Source organism: Notamacropus eugenii, chromosome 3 (assembly GCF_028372415.1).
Source record: "Notamacropus eugenii isolate mMacEug1 chromosome 3, mMacEug1.pri_v2, whole genome shotgun sequence".
Classification (NCBI taxonomy): domain Eukaryota; kingdom Metazoa; phylum Chordata; class Mammalia; order Diprotodontia; family Macropodidae; genus Notamacropus; species Notamacropus eugenii.
Genome location: NC_092874.1, coordinates 184,661,058 through 184,681,943, shown reverse-complemented (window position 1 = coordinate 184,681,943; position 20,886 = coordinate 184,661,058). Strand labels below are relative to the sequence as shown.

General features: G+C 35.0%; 2 protein-coding genes across 2 annotated transcripts in view; both read left to right on the top strand.

The window, feature by feature from the left end:
• SLCO1A2 (solute carrier organic anion transporter family member 1A2) overlaps positions 1–19,978 on the top strand; it is a 58,720-nt gene extending 38,742 nt beyond the window's left edge. The window contains exons 9-14 of the mRNA XM_072653552.1: positions 6,091–6,286; positions 9,260–9,425; positions 10,624–10,796; positions 13,648–13,712; positions 16,621–16,738; positions 19,150–19,978. Coding sequence (XP_072509653.1) covers positions 6,091–6,286; positions 9,260–9,425; positions 10,624–10,796; positions 13,648–13,712; positions 16,621–16,738; positions 19,150–19,360 — 929 coding nt within the window. The 3' untranslated portion in view covers positions 19,361–19,978. The remainder of the gene's footprint in view (positions 1–6,090; positions 6,287–9,259; positions 9,426–10,623; positions 10,797–13,647; positions 13,713–16,620; positions 16,739–19,149) is intronic.
• On the top strand, positions 3,659–4,918 carry LOC140533605 (glyceraldehyde-3-phosphate dehydrogenase-like). The gene has a single exon (XM_072653551.1). The coding sequence runs from the start codon at positions 3,705–3,707 to the stop codon at positions 4,704–4,706; it is 1,002 nt and encodes a 333-aa protein (XP_072509652.1). The 5' UTR covers positions 3,659–3,704; the 3' UTR covers positions 4,707–4,918.
• Positions 19,979–20,886: the final 908 nt, after the last annotated feature.

Genomic DNA, 20,886 nt, shown 5'->3' with positions numbered 1-20,886 from the left:
TGAGTCTAAGGACTGGGTTTGAATCCTAACTCTGTTACATACTACACTATCTTTGCAACCTTGGACAAGTTAAATCTCCCTAGGCTTTAGTTTCCTAAACTGTAAAGGTAAGGGGTTGGGACTGAATCATCTCTAAAGTCCCTTCTAAAACTATGATCCTATGACATCCTACCCATTCTTGAAGGTCCTGATAAAAATAACATCTCCTCCAGGAAGACCCCTGATATACCTGATCAGAACTGAGCTCTTTCCCCTATGAAGTGGCATGCTACTTTTTATTTGACATTACCCTTTCATATCTTGTTTTACTTATCACAGTGCTTTGCACCTATCAGGTCTCTAAAGAATAAAGGGTGTCCCAAAAGTCTTAATGTGGTTTTAAGTTTTGACTTAAAGTAAAATATCCACATAAGAGGTTCACTGGCTTTAGCTAAAAACCACACTAAGACTTTTGGGACACTTGTACTTGTGTAATTAATAGGTCTTCCCTCCTTTTCATCCTTTATACCACTGCCTGACTGATTTCACAGAACCACAAATTTTAAAATGCGAAAGAACTTAGGGATCATCTAGTATATCCTCTTTGTTTTATGGTTGAGGAGGCCAAAGCTCAAAGAGGTTAATTTACTTGTTCAAGATCATACATCTAGTAAGTGTCTCAGGAGAAATTTCTCCAGGTCCAGTTATCTTTACATTACAAACTTCTGGCACATCACACCTTTGCTTAAACTAGATAGACAAAATGGGTTACTTATTTTAAAAAGCACTTTCAAATGTGCATTCCCAGATAGAGACTTAGACCTTTAATCCTATTTTGCAAATCCCTCAATCTTTCCTTGCTGGTTTGCAGGTTCTTCCTTTGTTTCTAATTTGCAACCTTTATGCCTAAAGCCACAAAAACCTCTAATGATTTTAATTAGCCCCTTATTACTTCATTTCTCTTTTACTGGCTCGTTCTTCATTTGTTCACAAAAACAAGTTAAAAATTTTTAAACGTTACTACCTACAGAGCATTTGGCTAGGTGGTGAAAGAACTACAAAGCAGAAACAGGAGAATTCTTGCCTTCATGAAGCTTACCCTCTAGAAGTGGGATAAATCAAAAACCTAGATATCCTACAGAATATAATATGTAACCAGTATACTAGAGAAGTTCAAACAAAGTCTTATGAAAGATCTTAGGGGGAAAGTCATTATTAACGGATAAAATCAAGGAATGTTTAATGCAGAATGTGGCATTTGGTTAAGTTTTAAACTTTTGAAGGTTAGGAAATCAAAGAGGAGGAGAGGAATAGAAGATATTTCAGGCAAAGCACATGAACAAAAGAGAGGATGAATTTGTAATAAAAAATGCCACCTGGCTCTTTAATGGAGCAGAAAGTACATGGAAAAGAGAATTACGAAGGAAGAATGTAAAAAATGAAGGTACCAATTTGTGAATTAGTAAACAAGATGGAGCTTCTAAAGGTTCTAAAGGCAGAAGAGCCCAGATTTTTATACCGCATAAGGATTACTCAGATAATAAAATAAAGGACAGAGAGAGGGACGGATAAAAGTAAGATTAGAGGGAAAGACCTACTTGCAAAATTTTTGAGGTACCTCAGATAAGAGGCAATGAGGACCAGCATTAAGGTGATGGAAGTAAAAATAGAGAGGAGGGGATGACTGATTATGAGAGATGCTATAAAGGTAAAGTTGATAGGACTTGGTAACTGGTTAGAAATGAGTGGTGAGAGACAGGGGGATGATTTCAAATTCCAAGGTTTCAGACATAGGAGACTGAATACGTGATGACACCAAGACACAAAGAAGTCAGAAAGAAGAATTTTAAGGGGAAAGATAATGAGTTCAATTTTGGACTTGCTGACTTTGAGGTACCATTGAATCATTGAGGTAAAGATGTTCTATAGTAGCTTGGAGAAGTAAGTCTGGAACACTTTAAAGACATCAGTTTAAAATGTGTATCTTAAAATTATCTTTAGAGAAGTGGACATCAAAAACATAGGAGTGAATGAGTTTGCCAAGGGAAATGGTATAGCATAAGAAAAGAAGAGGAATACGGACAGAACCTTAGAGAACACCCAACATAACGGTTTAGGAAGGAAACAAGAATTCTGAGAAGAGATTGAGATAGGAAAAAAAACCCAGAAGAATACAGAGTTTCTTTAATCCAAGAAGGAAAGGGAATCTAGTAGTAGGGGGATTGTCATTACTGTCAAATGAAGAAGAAAAGGATGAGGATGGAAAAAAATCATTGAATTACAAGATTAGGAGATCATTGATGACTTTTGGAATCATTTTCAGTAGTACGGCAAGAGCAGAAGTCAGCCTTCAAGAAAAGAGTGAATAGAAAGGGTACGGAGATGAGATGCAGATAACTTTTTTGGTGTTTACCAGTGAAAAGAAGGAGAAAAATGTGGTAGCTGGATCACAAAAGATGGATCAAGGGATGACTTTTAACAATTATGAGGGCTAGGTTGGTTGTTCACAAATGAAATGTAATAACTGAAGACAGAAAGGTTGAAGATGTGTAGGAGTGTCACAGTTACTGAATCAAGGATCTAGGACAGGCACAACCTGTTGAACAGGTGCTTATGGCACATAGGCCACTTGCGGCATGCCAAAGTTTTTCCTCTATGTACAAAGGATGTTTTCTTCTACATTTTTTACATGTCACCCGAAATCCTTTGGTGTGCCTCAAGGAGCCCTAGGGCTGTAAACTACCTGTGAGCTGTAGATTATGCAGGCCTAATCTAGAGTATTCAAGAGAAAATAGAATCCATGGCAAAAAGGATATTAGCTTTAGTGAGAATAGGTAAGAGAATAGGTAAGACATACTTTGTGTCCTAGAGGAGGGAGAAGAGATAAAGCAATGGTGCTGAGATGTTTTGAAGAATGGAGAAGGAAGACTGAAGGACCTCATGTCAGATAGCTTCCATCTTTAGCATGAAATTAGCTATCTACTAAAAGTTTTGGGAAGGGAAATATGGAATGGGTAAGTAGAGAAGACAAGATTTGGAATAGATGCTCTGGGGAATAAGAGTAAATAAATATCAAGTTAAATGACTGTCAAGTAGTAATGACAATCGAGCTGAGTTCATATAATATAAATGTATAACAAGTGATGTGAGCTTACTTTAATTATTTTCTCGTTCAGTGCTCAGGAGCACTAGATCAGGACTAAAGAAATTGGATAAAGGAGGTCAACTAGGGCTGAAAATCTACAAGTCTTGGATAGTTGAAGCTCAGAGGAACAAGGAGTGCTAAGGAAGAATATGGTGAAATAAGTAGAAAACCATGAAATTAAGGCTGGGCTTGGGAACAAATGATGCCAGAGTAGAAAAGAGAGACTAAGAAAACAGGGGTGGGTCAAGGCATTATGTGTCATGATAAGGGCAAAAAGTAAGTTTAACATAAATGAAAGGGGAGCAGGATAAGAGGCTGCTTTTGTAAAGTAGAATTTTGAAGTTCCAGATTGTAAACATGGTAGAATTCTAAGAGAAAGTGAGGTATAACAATGCTGGTGTGTGACTGACAGAAATTGGACAAGGTTATTGGACTTGGGAGAGGCTGATTAATTTTGTGGTTTGAGGAACGATCAACAAAAATGTTGAACTTCCTTAAAGAAAGTGTGGGGTTGGACTTTTGGCTTTTCTCCCAAGCTCGGTGCCAGGATCTGCTACTTCAGTTGCATCCCAGAAACAACATGGTGAAGGTCAGAGTCAACGGATTTGGCCGTATTGGGCGCCTGGTGACTAGGGCTGCATTCACCTCAGGTGGAGTAGACATCGTGGCCATCAATGACCCCTTCATTGACCTCAACTACATGGTTTATATGTTTCAATATGACTCCACCCATGGCAAGTTCAAGGGCACTGTCAAGGCTGAGAATGGGAAGCTGATGATCAATGGAAAAGCCATTACCATCTTCCAGGAGAGGGATCCCACCAAGATCAAATGGGGAGATGCTGGAGCTGAGTATGTTGTAGAGTCCACTGGAGTCTTTACCACCATGGAAAAGGCTGGGGCTCACTGGAAGGGTGGAGCCAAGAGGGTCATCATCTCTGCCCCTTCTGCTGATGCCCCAATGTTCGTGATGGGAGTGAACCATGAGAAATATGATAATTCCCTTAAGATTGTCAGTAATGCTTCCTGCACTACCAACTGCTTGGCTCCCTTGGCCAAGGTCATTCATGACAACTTTGGCATTGTGGAAGGACTCAGGACTACAGTCCATGCCATTACTGCTACCCAGAAGACAGTAGATGGCCCCTCTGGTAAGGTGTGGCGTGATGGGCGTGGTGCTGCCCAAAACATCATCCCTGCTTCCCCTGGTGCTGCTAAGGCTGTAGGCAAGGTCATACCTGAGCTGAATGGGAAGCTCACAGGCATGGCCTTCCGTGTTCCTACTCCCAATGTATCTATTGTGGATCTGACCTGCCGCCTGGAGAAACCTGCCAAATATGATGATATCAAGAAAGTGGTGAAGCAGGCATCAGAGGGACCCTTGAAGGGCATCTTAGGCTACACAGAGGACCAGGTTGTATCCTGTGACTTTAACAGCAACACCCACTCTTCCACCTTTGATGCTGGTGCTGGTATTGCCCTCAATGACCACTTTGTCAAGCTCATTTCTTGGTATGACAATGAGTATGGTTACAGCAACCGTGTAGTGGACCTCATGGTCTACATGGCCTCCAAGGAGTAAAGTGGAAAGCCATGGATCTTCATCCCCAGTCAAAAAAGGAGTTCCACCACTGGGGAGCCTACATTCCTAACTTATGTTCCTCTACTGGGGATACCCTGTCCCATTCACATCCTTGTCCCAATACACCCCTGTAGTAGAGGGGAGAAGCCTAGAGTCCTGTATTGTGTACCATCAATAAAGTCACCACATTCAGTGCAAAAAAAAAAAAAAAGTGTGGGGTTGGAACAAAAGGAAGACTGTTAACCAAATATTAAAGTAATAGAAAGAGGGAAGAGTAACCCGAAGGTCCTTAGACTATGCTATTGACAGTAGACAATAGCATAGGGTAATATGAATGGTTGGTCTCTATAATAGCTGCTTCCTAGACCATTCTCATTTCTTATTCTCGTGCCTAATCTAGTGTTCCTTAAAACAAGTCATATTTCCATTTTCTTCACATCCTTATAAAAGTTCCTAAATTTATTTTCTTCCCTAATCTACACCTCTCCCTCTACATATACACCACAGGTAGTATGCATGCACACTAGTATATACAAACACATAGAAAGACACATACATATACTTTCCAACTAGACCACACAGGGATCTACAACCCCTAGTTGGGGTTAGCATTGTACAACCAATTAATTCACTAGAATTACATGAGCACCTGTTCAATTAAAGAAAAATTTGTGACCAATTCTTAGGTTTGTATTTCTTTTCCTACAAACTCATTATAGCTGAGATCAAAGTTCTCTAACTTTTGGTCCCCACAGGCAAACTTTAGCGTAACTAAGATCAGTTACTTAGCTCTGAAAATCATATCCAAATCTACATCAAATCCAAATTCACTTAAATAGATGAAAATCTCATACATTAAATATTACATTAAATTACATTAAAATATCATACATTAAATAACTTTAGTCTTATTTTAATGTTTCCTCTTCTATTTTCCAACTACAGTTGGTTGAAATTAATGACTACACTTTGAAATTTTGAACTACTTTAAGAAAACCAATCAGCAAAAATTTATTAGGCAATTACTCTATTCAACATTTTGTTAGAAACTTTCAGGGATGCGAATGGAGGTACAAAAGTAGTTTAAGACAATATTCCTGATCCACAAGATACTTACAACCTAATGTTATTATATAATTCTCCCAAGTTTACAAAAAATTATATCCTTGAAAATCATCTCAACTACATTTTTTAAGCCATATCTCTCTGAAGTAGGTAAATAGGTAGTGAAATCAATGAGATCAATTTTTGCTAAACCTAAAACATTAATTACCTGGGGCAAGCAGAACAGCAAAGAGTTCTAGGTTTTGATGATTACAAGATTATAAATGTGCACCTTCCCTGAGACACTGTTTGTAAATTTAAATATTGCTTGTTTTTGTAGGTATTTATAACTTGCCTCCAGTATGCTTTGGATATTTAGCTGGTGGTTTCATTATGAAGAAGTTCAAGATAAATGTGAAACAAGCTGCTTATGTAGCATTTTGCATATCTTTATTGGACTACTTGCTGAACATGTTACATTTTTTAACGGTGTGTGATAATTCTCCAATTGCTGGCCTAACTGTCTCCTATGAAGGGTATGTTCACTTCAATTTGACATTTTCTTGCTAAAAAATATCAAAGCAGGTTTGGAGCATAATTTCCTCCCATAAACAAAAATTGAATAATTCTTTTGTATCTATGAAAAGATTATTTTCTTTTGGGATTACTTACTTCTACTCCAGGCCTTCTTTTTTACATCATTTTCAATTCATCTATTCACCATTACCAAAGTTTGACCAGATAGGTCTATGTAATCAGCAATAAGTGAAATATGGTTGAAGTTAGGATCTAGGACATCAAGAAAATGTATTTGTTCCTCCATGTGTATCTGACTGCATTATAAAATCTAGAGCACTGAGTTATGAGTCAGAAGATATGGGTTCTAATAATAACTCCACAACTTACTAATGATATAACCTGGGACATATCACTTCCATAATCTATAAAATGAGAGGGTTGAACTAAATAACATCAATTATTTTACAGTTCATAATTCTATGATCTCATAATCATCTGTTTTTTTTAAGTCAACCATTCTTTGGCATCTTCTCTTAGTACTGGTAATTAAAAGTTTACAAGATGGGCTGTAAAGTATGCACACATATACACACATACATATGCAAGCAGAATTCAGGACAGCTATGGCTGGGCAATCAACCCTTTGCTCTCTTATTTCCAAGAGAAGTATTAAACTAGATCCATATCTTCTACTGCACACCAGACATTTGTAGTCTAGGAGTACAATTATCTTTGGGTGTGGGAGGTAAGAATAAAAATCACATGCTCTTGTCACTTTAAAGAGTAGGTAGTGGCTCATTCTCTGCCAGTTTATCTCTCTCCCAACAATGGTTATACAAAAGACTATTTTAAATATTAAGAAAACTCATTTATCCAAGCTAAAAATAAACAAAAATTTAAATTTACAGATTAGTGTAGATGGTAGAATACAAAAGAATGAATCGGATCTTTAATTTGGGATCAAGATAAAAAAAAAAATCTCAGCTCTACTAAGAAGAAAATGACCTGTACAGGTCAGAGGTATATCAGCCAATCAAGAATCACATCTCCCTCCATACATGCACAGATGAAGTATCACAGTATTGTCCTTTATGGATGCCAGAGTTGTATAGTCACATATTTAATGCCTCTAATATATTTGTTACCAAATATTTGGAATACAATTATTTTTATTATCTGGGCATGACTCAGTCATAAACACTTGATATTTCTCCAAATATTTTATTTCTTTAAAGAGTATGTATAATTATATCTATACAAGCATTTATGTGCCTTTATAGAATGACTGCCAGACATTTTATGCATTTTGTAGATATTTTGAAGGGGAAATAAAGGGAAAGGAAAGTTATATGTGAAAGCAAAATTATAGAAAGAATGTTATCAAAGAAACATATGATCTAAAAAAAGATATGGATTGATAACATGATAGGATCTAGTGAAACCTGAGGAACAACCTACATATACCATTAGTATTATCATTATATCAAGAGAATTTGAGGAAGATCCCCATAAAACTGGCTGGACCCTGTGTGAATTTATAATCAGCATCACTAAAAGTAACAGCTACTTTCATTAGATCATAGATCTATTGAATCATCAGAGCACTATATTATAAAATATTCACATGAATGCGTTTAGGATGGATATAAATTAAATATATATAAAATAAATTTATGTGTTGTATAAATTTATTTATATAATATATATAAATTAAATAAATATAATATATAAATTAATAAAATAATAATTCCATTTAGTACCACCACTTACAACACAACACTTAGCACAGTGATTGATACATAGCAGATGCACAGTTAATAAATGTTTATTTGAAAGAGGTAACACATTATATTTGAAAGATCACTGGACTTAACCAGATTCAGAAAATCTGGTTTCCAGTTTAAGCTCTGCCACTTATTAGTTATTAAAATAACTTAATTTACCTAAGTCTCTGTTTTACTTTCTCTAAAATAAGAAATTTAGTTGTACAGGATATGTAAGTTCTCATATTGCTCTGAATCCTATTATACTTTTTTTCAATATATTTATCAAGTTCTTTTCCAGATTTAATACTCTGTAAGTTGATGAATCAATGACATAAAGATATGTATTAATATTTAAGTAGTTACATAGCTTCCATATGACAGTTGTATATTTTCTCAGAGCTCTAACTTTTCCTATGATCTTATTTCCATTTTCAAGATGATAGGGTCTCCCACCTTCTGACTCCCATCTTAGGTCTATACTATATCTTGGAGTGAATAAAAATGTTTGAAATTGTCAAGAATAATTTTACTTCAACACAATATTTTAGGTGACACAGTATTATATAGTCAACAGAATGCTTATGAATTAGAAGAGAGTTTCAAGTCTGAAAATATCTGTGTTACATTGCTGGTCACTTAGCCAATTTGAATCTACTTTTCTCATTTGTAAACTAGTAACTAAGATACTCTCATCAGGTTACTGATAGAAAATTATTTTATGAACTATTAAGTTATTAATGTAATCAGGATTCAAAGTCTATTTATATAAGATTCTCTTCATTGGTGGTGATTAAATTATTCAATGCTATGTTATCATGACTGGTAGAAAAGAGATTCTAAGTTTTCTAGTCTCTAGCTTCAAGAGAGAAGAAATGCAGTTCCATGTTGTCTTCAAGGAGAAGTTTCTAACATGAGAGAAGGATGCTGAGAAGAGGAGCTAGCCGCTCCATTAGGTCCTTATAAACAACTTGGGACAACAGATATTATGGAGAAATTCCCCTTGGGTGAGAATTGAGTCTTTCAAGCTCCCACCAGCTCTGCCCCTCATACAGCCACAGAGCGTCAAGTAATATATATTGTGAGATGCTGTTATGATCTGTGAGCTAAATGTCCTAACATCCATACCTGCTTAAAACATATTAAAGGAAAAGGGAAAGAAGTATGACCTTTAGTAAATCCTTTTATAATTCTAACATATTTTGTGTCATTTTAAATCATTTACAGACTACAACAGAATGTATATATGGAAAGAAATGTACTGTCTGACTGTAACATTGACTGCCATTGCCGAGATAAAATATGGGATCCTGTGTGTGGAGATAATAATTTGTCTTATATGTCAGCTTGTCTTGCTGGTTGTGAAGCATACTTTGGAACAGGAGTGAATATGGTAATACACTGAAATCCTTTATGGAAGTTGTAAACTTGATTTCATCTTTACGGCTGAAAACAGTCTAGAGATCATTCTGGTCTCACAATTACAACTTCCAAATCTTCCTTAAAATTTGAATTAATACTTTATATACATTTGCAGGGAGAAACAGTTGATTTCTATATACTTGGTTTGCTTTTTTGCTTCCTAAACTTTACTGGACCAGTATTGAAACAATTCCACAGCCGCTAAAACCAGACATGCCCTAGCAAAGCAGAGTATAGCGTTTAGATAATTATCCTGATAATTAGGTTCATCACCAACCCTCATATACTGAACCCTGAAGTATTTAAATGACTGAAGCAAAAGCAAGGATATAAAAAGGTAATTCCATGGATGTTATTTTTATTTACTCCCCTTTTGACAAATGAATTACACTCACTGTGAAGACAATGAAATTGCCTGACATTTTGTGGTTATTTTTACTATCAAAGTTGTGATTGTGCAAGCAATACTAAATGTAGAATCTGAATCTATGTTCAGAAAAAAATTTGCAATCTACCCTAGTAGAAGTGGTAGTCACACTGGCAAACATTCTTAAAAATTAATTATGCTTTTAAAATGGAGACATATTGTATATAATAAGACTGACTATTCTGAGTGAAGACCTCACAAATGCTTGATTTTCAACATATATGCATGTATAAATATATATATATATGTTTGAGCATTTTAAGGGAAAGAAGTATGACCTTAATTAAATTATTTCTTAGCATTCTTAAATACTTTACATCATTTTAAATCATTTTTGGAATCTCTCCTGAATTATATCCTGTTATGGACATATATATCATATAACATACATATATGTACACATACTATTTGTGTATGTATGTATGTATCTCAAATTTTGTATGTATGTATGTATCTCAAATTTAAAATAGTTGAGACAGGACAAGTATATTCCACAGGATGTCCTATAAAGATAATAATTTCTGTTTTACTTTATTCCTAAAGCCTGAGAAATCCAGGTCTTCGGAAAATGACCCTTTAGCTAATGGGAATTAACAGCCCTCAACTTGATCTTGACTTTTCAGTTAAAGATTTTGGTTTTTTCTTCTAATGGGATAATGAGGTTTTTTTCTTCTACAATAAAGTGTAAATAAACTACTCCTGATTAAATTATTTCCTTGATCTTTTTTTTTTTTTTTGATAGGGCTTCCAAAACTGCAGTTGCATTAAATCTTCAAGAAATGCTTCAGCTTCTCTTGGACTATGTGGTAGTAGACCAGCCTGCTCTCTGATGTTACAGTACTTTCTAATATTGTCAGCACTTAGCAGTTTCATTTATTCTTTATCTGCAATACCTGGATACATGGTCTTTCTAAGGTATGAAGATTCTCCTCTTTAATACTGAAGATCACCACTTTGGGCTACTCATTATTTTAAAAAGTTCCCTATTATTTTGTGTAACCATGTGAGTGATCCTTGAGGGCAAGCCTGTCTCTTCTATTTCTTTTGTATATCCTATAGTAATTTAGATTATACAGAGTTCTAATATAGCCCATGCCCTAAGTATTGCTGATCGACTTGTTGATTACCATTGTCAAGAAAAACATCCATATATTATTTAGTCTTGGAAATAATTTTAAGAGCTAATTGCTAACTTTCTTTAGCACATATTTTTAACAGTCTTTCCCTTGTTCTTAAGAGCAAATAGAAAAATCATATTTTTTGCCAACCCAATATGAGTAGTCCCAAATTACATAGAATATTTTTATAGATGTCTTGCCAAATATTGGAAAAGGGACAAAAATTCACAAGGTAAACAAAATACAAAGCATAATGCCATTACTCCTGCTTAAACAAACCTGATCACATTTGGAATGTAAAAAAGTACATCCTGCCATCTTCTTTGCTGCTTTCCCAGACTTAAGTCTTAAATAGTTACTGGCTGTCCAAAATTCCACAGTACCAGTTTCCTAGTGGCAGAATGATGATAAAGTTAATGGAGGTAAAGAACAGCTTGAAAACTATAGCAAACCACTTAAAAGGGAACTAGGATATTTTCTTCTCCATGTTATTGAATTAAAGTGAGTGAGAGGGTTAAAAACTCTATTAGTTAAAAGTGAAGTCAAATGACCAACCCACTCAAGAACCACAACAAAATCTGAGGGCCATCTGAGACTCAAGAAAGTAATTTGGTGCTACTGGCATCTACTGCTCCTCTGCTGAATTATAGATGCCCTTTGGTCCCACCTCCAAGGAAGTTAGTGAAAGTTCTTTTGGAACTAAGCCTCTGAGTGTGACCCAGTTTTCATTTTTTTTATGTCCATCCCACCATTTACTTGAAATTTAGCTTAGTTGCAAGCCCACTAGATCTCTACCAACTAGTCTATGTTCTCACAGATTACTACAGTATATTACTTAATAAACAGCAACAACACAGGATGGAAATGGTAACCTTTCACCTGTATCATTAAAGCAGTATTCAACTCACTTCTCACAATAAAATGAAGAAAATAGTAACTCTTTCATAGGGTTGCAGTAACTCTTTCATAGGGTTGTTTTGAGGGAAATACTTTATCCAATTTGCTGAGTAAGATATTCTGCTTATTATAACCCTTGAGATCAGAAAATATTGATTAGTCCTGTCAGGTAGTTTCTTGGATATTCTTTCAATGGTCTTTTATTTGTTCTTCTTTTCCTTTCCCAATTTGACTTCATAAACACTATGTTCTGCAACTCTCCTAGAGTTTAAACTGAAAAAATTCTATTAATCTGAACACACACAATTTAGATCTTTGAAACAATCCCATTTCAATCCGGGTGCTAGGTGACAAAATTGACCTCTCTCTTCCTTTGCTAACTTTCAAATCATTTCAATTGAACAAATATTTATTAACCTCTTAGAGACATAGAGCATCATCTTAGGCACTAGGTTAGTAAAGAGGTAAATAAGAGAAGGTCCTATCTTCATAGAGCTCAGTCTAGTTGAAGAATGAGAAATGAACACAGATAATTATTGCACAATTAGATATGATCATTGCATTTGAGAAATATAAAACCAAGTACTATGCATAAATACAAAGGAATTGTGAAAATCAATCAAGCAATCAAAAAGCATTTATTAAGCACTTCTTATACATTAAGAATTATATCATCACTATAACATTTTTTCAGTGTATTGATCAGTTTTACTGAATTATTTTTTTTCCTCTTCTTCCTCTTTTATAAAAAAAGGCTTTGTTGTAAAGAATGATTGGGAGAATGGGATAAAGAGGGGAGGATATCTGGCAGTATACAAGCAAAAAATACAGATAAAAAATAGCTTTAAGGAAAAGAATTCAACAGGTAAAGGAGGGGGGGGGGGCAGTTAGGACATTCCAGACATAGAGACTAGTTTGAGGAAAGACAATAAGCTAGATAAGTGAAAAACAGGACGCTTCCCTCCTCTCATTAGAGAATGTTCCGAATGTCACCATCATTCAGTGGTTGTCAGCTGGTTCTGCTAGACTCTTTATCTTTGATACTGAGAAGGTTTTAAGTGGTTTTGTATCTGGAAACTACTATGGTATAGAAGAGGAATTTGGGGGGGAAGGCACAAATAGAACTTTAAGAAAAAAATGAAAAGACAGTACTGAGAAGTGAAGTCTTGTTTGGCAGATAAAAAAAATAGTCCTGCCTTCAGGAGCACAGAGTGTAGAGAGGTCATTTGAGAGGAGGTTGGAAAAATAAGGACATTCCAAATTGTGGAGAACATTAAATGACAACGGAATTTTAATTTTACTTGGGGGATAATAGCGACCTTTTTTTTTTTTTACCAGACAGGTGACATGACCACTTCTATGCAAAAAAAGATTGGTGTGATGGTGGTAACAATAAAAGATTTAAAGGAAGGAGTCAATTCAATACAAGAAGACATGTTTAGAGGTCATTGAAATATCCCAGGAATGGTAATAGGAAACCATACTAGGGTGGCAGGAAAGGGAGTAGAGAGATGGATATAGGTAAAAGAAATGCTACAAAGGAGAAAGGATGAAAGTAATAAGAAATGGCTATCTAGTCACAAACAGTATAACCACACCCTGAATAAACAGAACTTGGTTGATGCTAATCATACATGCAGGTTTCTCAAATGTGTAAAGTTGTGTGAATAGAGATGAATGATTTGTAGGAAGTCTTTTCTAACTTTTTTTCTATTGACAGTATGACTTTATATCTTTCTTTTCCCCCCTAGGAGCCTCAAGCCCAAAGAGAAAGCTCTTGGTGTAGGTCTACACATGTTATGCACAAGGATACTTGGTAAAAATGAGCTATTTGTTCCTTCTCCAATATAACATAAATACAAATGAAACAAAAATGGAAGGTTATATAAATTATGTAATTTTATCAGGGTAAAATTCTAGCAAATATTTCCTTTCTGTATATCAATGTTATTTTTTTTAATAGATAATTTCATTTTAACTTCTATCAACATATGCACATATTCAAACATGAACATATATAAAAATAACAAAGGTAAAATAAACAAGGAAAAGAACAAAGAAAAATTCAAACAATATACTTATAAGTGAAACAAAAAAAAATTCCTAACCTTCTAAGCAATTTATATAAACAACATAAAAAGTGGTTTCAATTGATTATACATGTAAAGATACCCCATATTTGTTTCTTGATAACAGAAATGGTGCGCATTAACTTTAACAAGCTTACATCAACATCGTTTGTCTTTATCATGAGCTTTTCTATTGCCTGACAACACCCTTTATTTAACATTCTTTTGCTCCTCCTTCTTTCATTTCATATATTCACATTATTATTTATCCATACTCATCATTTTCCAAGAAATACACTTGTACTGAATTTGCATTTAGCCCTTCCCCAAATGTTGGTCATATAATTTAGTTCCAGGTTTTTGCTATAACAAATACCCTTATGACTTATTTCTTCATACAACTATAATTTTCTACTTTTCTATCTCTTTCTACAATAGTCTCCTAAAACTATTCATTATTACCTTTGCTAATCAGATGAGGGTGAGATAAAACCTTAGAATTATTTTAATTTGCATTTCTCTACTCATAACTATTTATATCTTAGATTTTTTCCTAAGAAGGAAGAAATTTTCATATCTTTTGATCATTTATATATTAGTGAAGGTTTTTGTTCTTATAAATTTGAGTCAGTTCTTTATATGGAAAATATGCTACAAAGATATTTTTCCTTGTTGCCTGTCTACCTTTTAATTTTAACTTCATTTGGCTTATTTGTGCAAAAAAAATTTAATTTTATAAAATTAAAATTGTCCATTTTAATTTCTATGATACTCTCTATCTTGTTTTTTGTCAAGAAATCTTCCCCTCTCCAAAAGCAATATAAAAAGTATTTTCTTCCGTGCCCTTCTAATTTTTTATGATGTCATCTTTTATGTCTAAGTCATATACTCATTTGGAACTTACTGTGGTATATGTTATAAGGTGCTAGATTGGATTTCTCTTCATTTTTCTAGTAGTTTTTGTCAAATACAAAGTCCTTATTCTAGTAGCCAGAGTCTACTTTTAATGAACACTATATATTGTGTTCATTTTCTTCTGTATGCCATGTTATTCCTTTTTCTCTTAAAGACAAAATTCCCCTCTCCATCCCATGCCCTTCTCTTGACTATTAAAGGGTTTGAAATGAACAGCAAAAGATAATGTCCTAAAAAATATTTATAAAATTAACTGAACACATCATAGAAGAGTAAAAGGGAAAAAGGAAACAAATATCTTCTGTGTGCCAGGCACTATGTTAAGTGCTTTACAAATATTATCTCATTTGACCTTCAACAATCCTGTGAGGTAGGTTATTTATTATATTTTTATGTTTATTTATTTTTTATTTATTATGATGACTCAGGAGGAGAGAGTGAGGCTGACTATTTCATGCAACTCTGCCTCACTTAAATCCAATTTACACACGAATTCAAAAAAAAGGTTACTTATTTTTTATTTGTTATTTATTATATAGGTTATTTATTATTATATTTATTATAGTTATATATAATTAGTTATATTTATTATTAAATATTAATATAATTAAATTATTTTAATTATTATATTTATTATATAGGTTAATGGTTATTAACCCTATTTTACAGTTAAGAAAACTAAGATAGACAGAGAATAAATGACTTGCCTAGGGTCAAATAACTATACTTGTCTGAGGATGGAATTGAATTTAGGTCTTCTTGACTCCAGTTCCAGCGCTCTATCCCATATATCACTTAGCTGCCAAAAAATTCTAATGTAATGTTTCTGCGTGGATCACTCGTCATTTCTGAGTTGAATTTTTCTCCTTTTGAAAGAACTGCCCTATGGGTTTAGCAGGCTAAGACCCCAAGGCAATGTGATCTTTCTAATTCTCTAGTAAAAAATAAAATCATTTGATACCATATTAACTTTATAAGATAGGAGTAAGAAATAAACTTGTGATTTCAGTAGTATAGGGAACTCCCCATAAGTCCGCTAGGTGGCTCATTGCATAGAACACTAGGTCTGGAGTCAGGGAGAGTGAGTTCAAATTTGGCCTCAGACACTCACTAGCTGTGTAACCCTGGGCAATTTTCTTTAGCTCCGTCTGCCTTAGTGCACTGGAGAAAAAAATAGCAAACCATTCCAGTATCTTTGCCAAGAAAACCCCATATAGGGTTATAAAGAGTCCTACATGACTGAAAAATGACTGCACAATATCAGGGAACTCCACAATGAGGAAACTCCCTCCAGCAGTTCAGGTTGGCACCCTCTAAGTGCTTAAGTCACACTAAGAGGTTAAAACGAGTTTAAATTGCACAGCACTATGTAACAAAGACAAAACTTGAACCCCGGTCTTCCTGGTTCCAAGGCTGATTTTCTATCCACTTCAGCAGTGGTGTCAAACTCAAATAGAAACAGGAAGAGTTAAACCACACATAATGATCAATATGAACTGCATATTGAACTAGAAAACTACATGTTAATTTTATGTATATTTATTTTCTTAAGTATTTTCTTATTGCATTTTAATCTGACTCTGCGTAGTCAAGAGTGTCATGAGCCACATCAAGATTGGTCATATGTTTGACTGGCTGAGATTGAGAAACTAATGTATAAGTGAGAAAAAAAAAAGGAAAAAAATATGGATAGTCTTGATCTTATCAACCAATGTTTTTGTTGTTGTTGTTTTGTCTTAGCTGGAATTCCAGCTCCCATTTACTTTGGAGTTTTAATAGATTACACATGTTTGCATTGGGGGACTTTGCCGTGTGGGAAGTCAGGAGCCTGCAGAATATATGATTCCATCAACTTCAGGTAATAATAACTGCTATTCACTGGACCACTAAGCAACAGGTCCTCTACTGAGGTACACTTTCAGTAAAGACCTACGCGAAGGCCTCATGGTGTCTTGAAAGTGATTGTGTGTGTGTGTGTGTGTGTGTGTGTGTGTGTGTGTGTGTGTGTGTGTGTGTGTATGTGTTCTCAAAGCTTTTCCAGAGGAGCACAAATGGTAAAAGGTCTTCCCAGCCAGAAAGACTTCAATTCTGGACCAGATGACAAACTGTGTACCTGAAATCTGAGGACCTTCTGTGAAGCTCACCACAATACGATGTTAGTCTTCAGCCAATGAATTATTCTGATAACAGCTCAAGAAGACCTCCAAGGACACAGGAGCACAGGATTATGGATTTGGTGTTGAAAGGAACTTCCAAGCTCATCTAGTCCAGCTTTCTCATTTTTACTTATTTCTCAAAAAAACAGTAATTTTCTCATTTCTCAGGCCCACAGAGGTGAAATTCCTTACTCAAAATCATTCAGGTAGGTAAGAGGAAGAGTTAGGGTTTAAACCCAGGTCCTTACACTCCAAATCAAGCCTGCATTCTACTACACAAAGCTGGCGTGGTCTGTATGGATGAAGCAAGTACCTGCTGTGATGAAATTCTTGAACTATTTAAATAAAAATACAGTAATATTGGTTTTATCTAGGATTTCCTTTAAGTTACGGTAATTTTTCTTTGGCATTATTTTTTGATGACTTTTAGTGATGTATTTCCCATGAGTCTTTACATAGCAACATTTTCTTTCTCTGGATTTGAAAAGTTTTACTTACATTATCTGGTAAAATATATAAACTCAGATTATAAATCATGATCTATGAAGGTACGTAAAATATTATGTAAACAGTCATAACATTCATAGAGTCATATAACTAGGGTTTAAATAATAGCTAGCATTTATATTTTACTCACTTTAAGTTGTCCAAAGATAGATAGATAGATAGATAGATAGATAGATAGATAGATAGATAGATAGATAGATAATCTCATTTGTCAGTCATTCAATAAACATTTACTATGGGGATATAAATACACAAAAAAAAGAAAGTCCCTGCCATCAAGGAACTTATAGTCTAATAGGGAAAGAGTGCACAAAGAAAAGTTGAAAAGGGTTCAGGGAAGGAGGGTCAGGGGAGTGGAAGTGGGGTAGAGAGTACCTGATGTTCAAGCATGGTAGAGGAATTAGAGACATCGCAGAGTAGTGCCTCCAGGTGAGGAATAAGATTTGAGCCTTACAAAGACCCTGGGAGGCACTGTGCCACCTATCTGCCTCTTAACAATCTGAAGGAGGTCATCTAGTCCAGCCCACACTTCAGCAGGGATCTTTGTGAGTAGGCCAATCTCGACTTTAACATGACACATCACTTTTATATAGCTCTAGTTGTCAATAATTATTGAGCCCAATGATACTTTCTAGTTGGGACATATAGTGATTTCCCCTTGGTTTGGGTATCTCAATGCCACCAGCTGAGGCCCATCTATTTTCAGTTCTGTATCTTATTTGGGAGAGCTATATAAACCAGCCACTCAAACAAAATATAGAATAATAGATCTTTAGCACTGGAAGGGACCTGAGAAGTTATTGAGTCTAACCTCCCTGTATTACAGAGAGACAGATTAAATGACTTGTCCAAAGTCCTATAAATCATGATACCAGGACTTCGATCCAGGTCTTCTTACTCAAAATCCAGTGGCCTTTCCACTATAACCCTCCTATATTCTCTCCAAAGACATTTAATCTTTCCTGGAGGGGACAGAGAAGTATCTTTAATTAACCACAAAAAAATGTATGTGCATAGATATGTGTGTATAAGATATATACACATATAAGTATATATGTAGGTATGTATATATTTACAAATATTTACCTACATACATCAATATAAACATATACATACATGCTATATATAAAATATATCAACATGTATGTATGTGCATATATAATAGATACTATATGCAATTATTAGGTTGTAATTTCATTTAGGGCAGGGATGATGTCTTCCTTATCTTCATCATTCCCTTAGTACCATACTTATACACAAAAGAAATTACCAGAAGCATTGTAGTATAGAGGATAGAGGACAGGATGAAGAGTCAAAAAACCTGGGTTCAAATCTTGGGTCTGCCACTTACTAATAGTACGACCTTAGTCAGGACATTTCACTTACCTGGACTTCGGTTTCTTCATTTGTAAAATGAAGATGTTGGATGAGTTGATCTCTGAGATCCCTCCCAGCTCTTACTGCCATGAAACAGAGACAAAACAGAGAAAAATTAGAGCAAGGATATCCTATACGTGTGCATAGGTAATTCAATGTTTGAGAGGGGGTGGGTGTTCAGTGTACTGCACAATTGCATAAGATCTTATGGGTTTATGTTTCTTCACAGAACTATCTATCTTGGATTGTCAACCATCTTAAGAGGAGTGAGCTATGTCCCAGCCTTGCTTATCGTATTTATTTTGAGAAAGCAGTTTCAGCCAGATGAAAGCATTACTACAATGATGGAGGTGGTCATTAAAAGGAAAGAAAATGAAGACAAAGAAATACACATACAAACTATATGTTTAAAAGAAAATGAAATACAAACAAAATTTTAATATTTATCTGGATGTTATTTCTCAGAGTGGGGTAAACACTGCACAATTTCTTTACTATCAAAATTGATCATAATTTTGTTCTCAGTGATAATACATCGTGATATTTTTCTTTTCAATATGTTTTATTAATGGGATTTTTTGTTGTTTTTAAATCACAGTCCTTTGTGGAATCTAGTTGGAAGTGGAACTCTCACTTATGTTAACAAAATACTCAAAAAATTAAGCAAAGACCAAATCTGAGAGACATACACAATTTACCTTCATAGTCTCTCTCTTCTCTGTTGAGAGGATAATGTTTCATTATCTGTTCTCAAGGATCATTACTGATTTTTCTGTTACTCAGAGCTCATCATTCTTCTAGTGATTTTTTCATTTACATTGTAAATTGTCACTGTGCAAATTGTTCTTTTGCTTTCACTTATTTCATTCTGCATGACTTTATGTTTCTCTGAATTTCTCATTTCTAACTGCAAAATAATATTTAATTACATTCAAATTATTCAGTTCTTTCAACCATTTCCAATTGATGGTACACACTTTGTTCTATTTCTTTGCTACCACAAAAAGTGCCGCTATGAATATTTTGGTATATTTTAGAGCTTTGTTTCTGACAGAAGAAAAAACAAGGAATAGTTCCTGATACTTTTCTTTTTCCCAGTCAAAAAATGTGATTTCATTCTAATTATACCTGAAATATGTAAACCCATGTCTACTCTACCTTCTGTCATGCTGTTGTGGTTTAAACCCAGAGGTGCCAAAAACTGTTAGGGTTGAAACCCAGGGACACCAAAAACTGTTGAGATTTCCTGATGTATTGTGGTGGAACTGTCTCAAAGAATTCAGTCAGACTACCTCTAATCCAAGTATAGGACTTCATTGAGATTGGCACTTGTTATGAAGTGGGCTAAGTTCCAAGAGGAACCAGCAACTTCAGAGAAAGCAAAGGAATTTTTGTAAGGTAAAGATGCAATTACATAACAGAAATTTACATAGAATATAGGAATATGATTAATATTAAAAAGGCAAGAGGAGATCAGAGGAGGTGTCCCATCTATGATTTGGTGGTTAAACATTCTGGTCATACTACCCTCCAATTGACTAGCTATTATAGTCCTGTCTGGTCAAGATAGATAATTAGGTATTGTGGTCCTGTCTTGGGCTAGATGGATGATGTAATTGTGATTGACTACAAGAACACACCCGTTTCTGTGGGAATGGGTCCAGTGGTCGTGGCTGGGTAGAGGCAGTGGCTAGGTTCCCACGCCTGCTGTTTCTTTGGGAACTATGAATTTCAGGGACATATCTCTTGCTATAGTAAGCAGTAAGGCATATATAAAGAAGTTAGGACAGTGGTGGGGGGCTAGGTAGGTACAGTGGGCTTGTAATGAAGTTAGACTATTGGGGCTGGAGGCAGCTCTATTAGGATCCCATCAATATCATGGGTGGCATGCCTTTTCCATCTTCAAGTTTAGTACCTACTTAGACTTCATCCATCACCACCAAGGATCCAGGTAGTCAGAAATGAG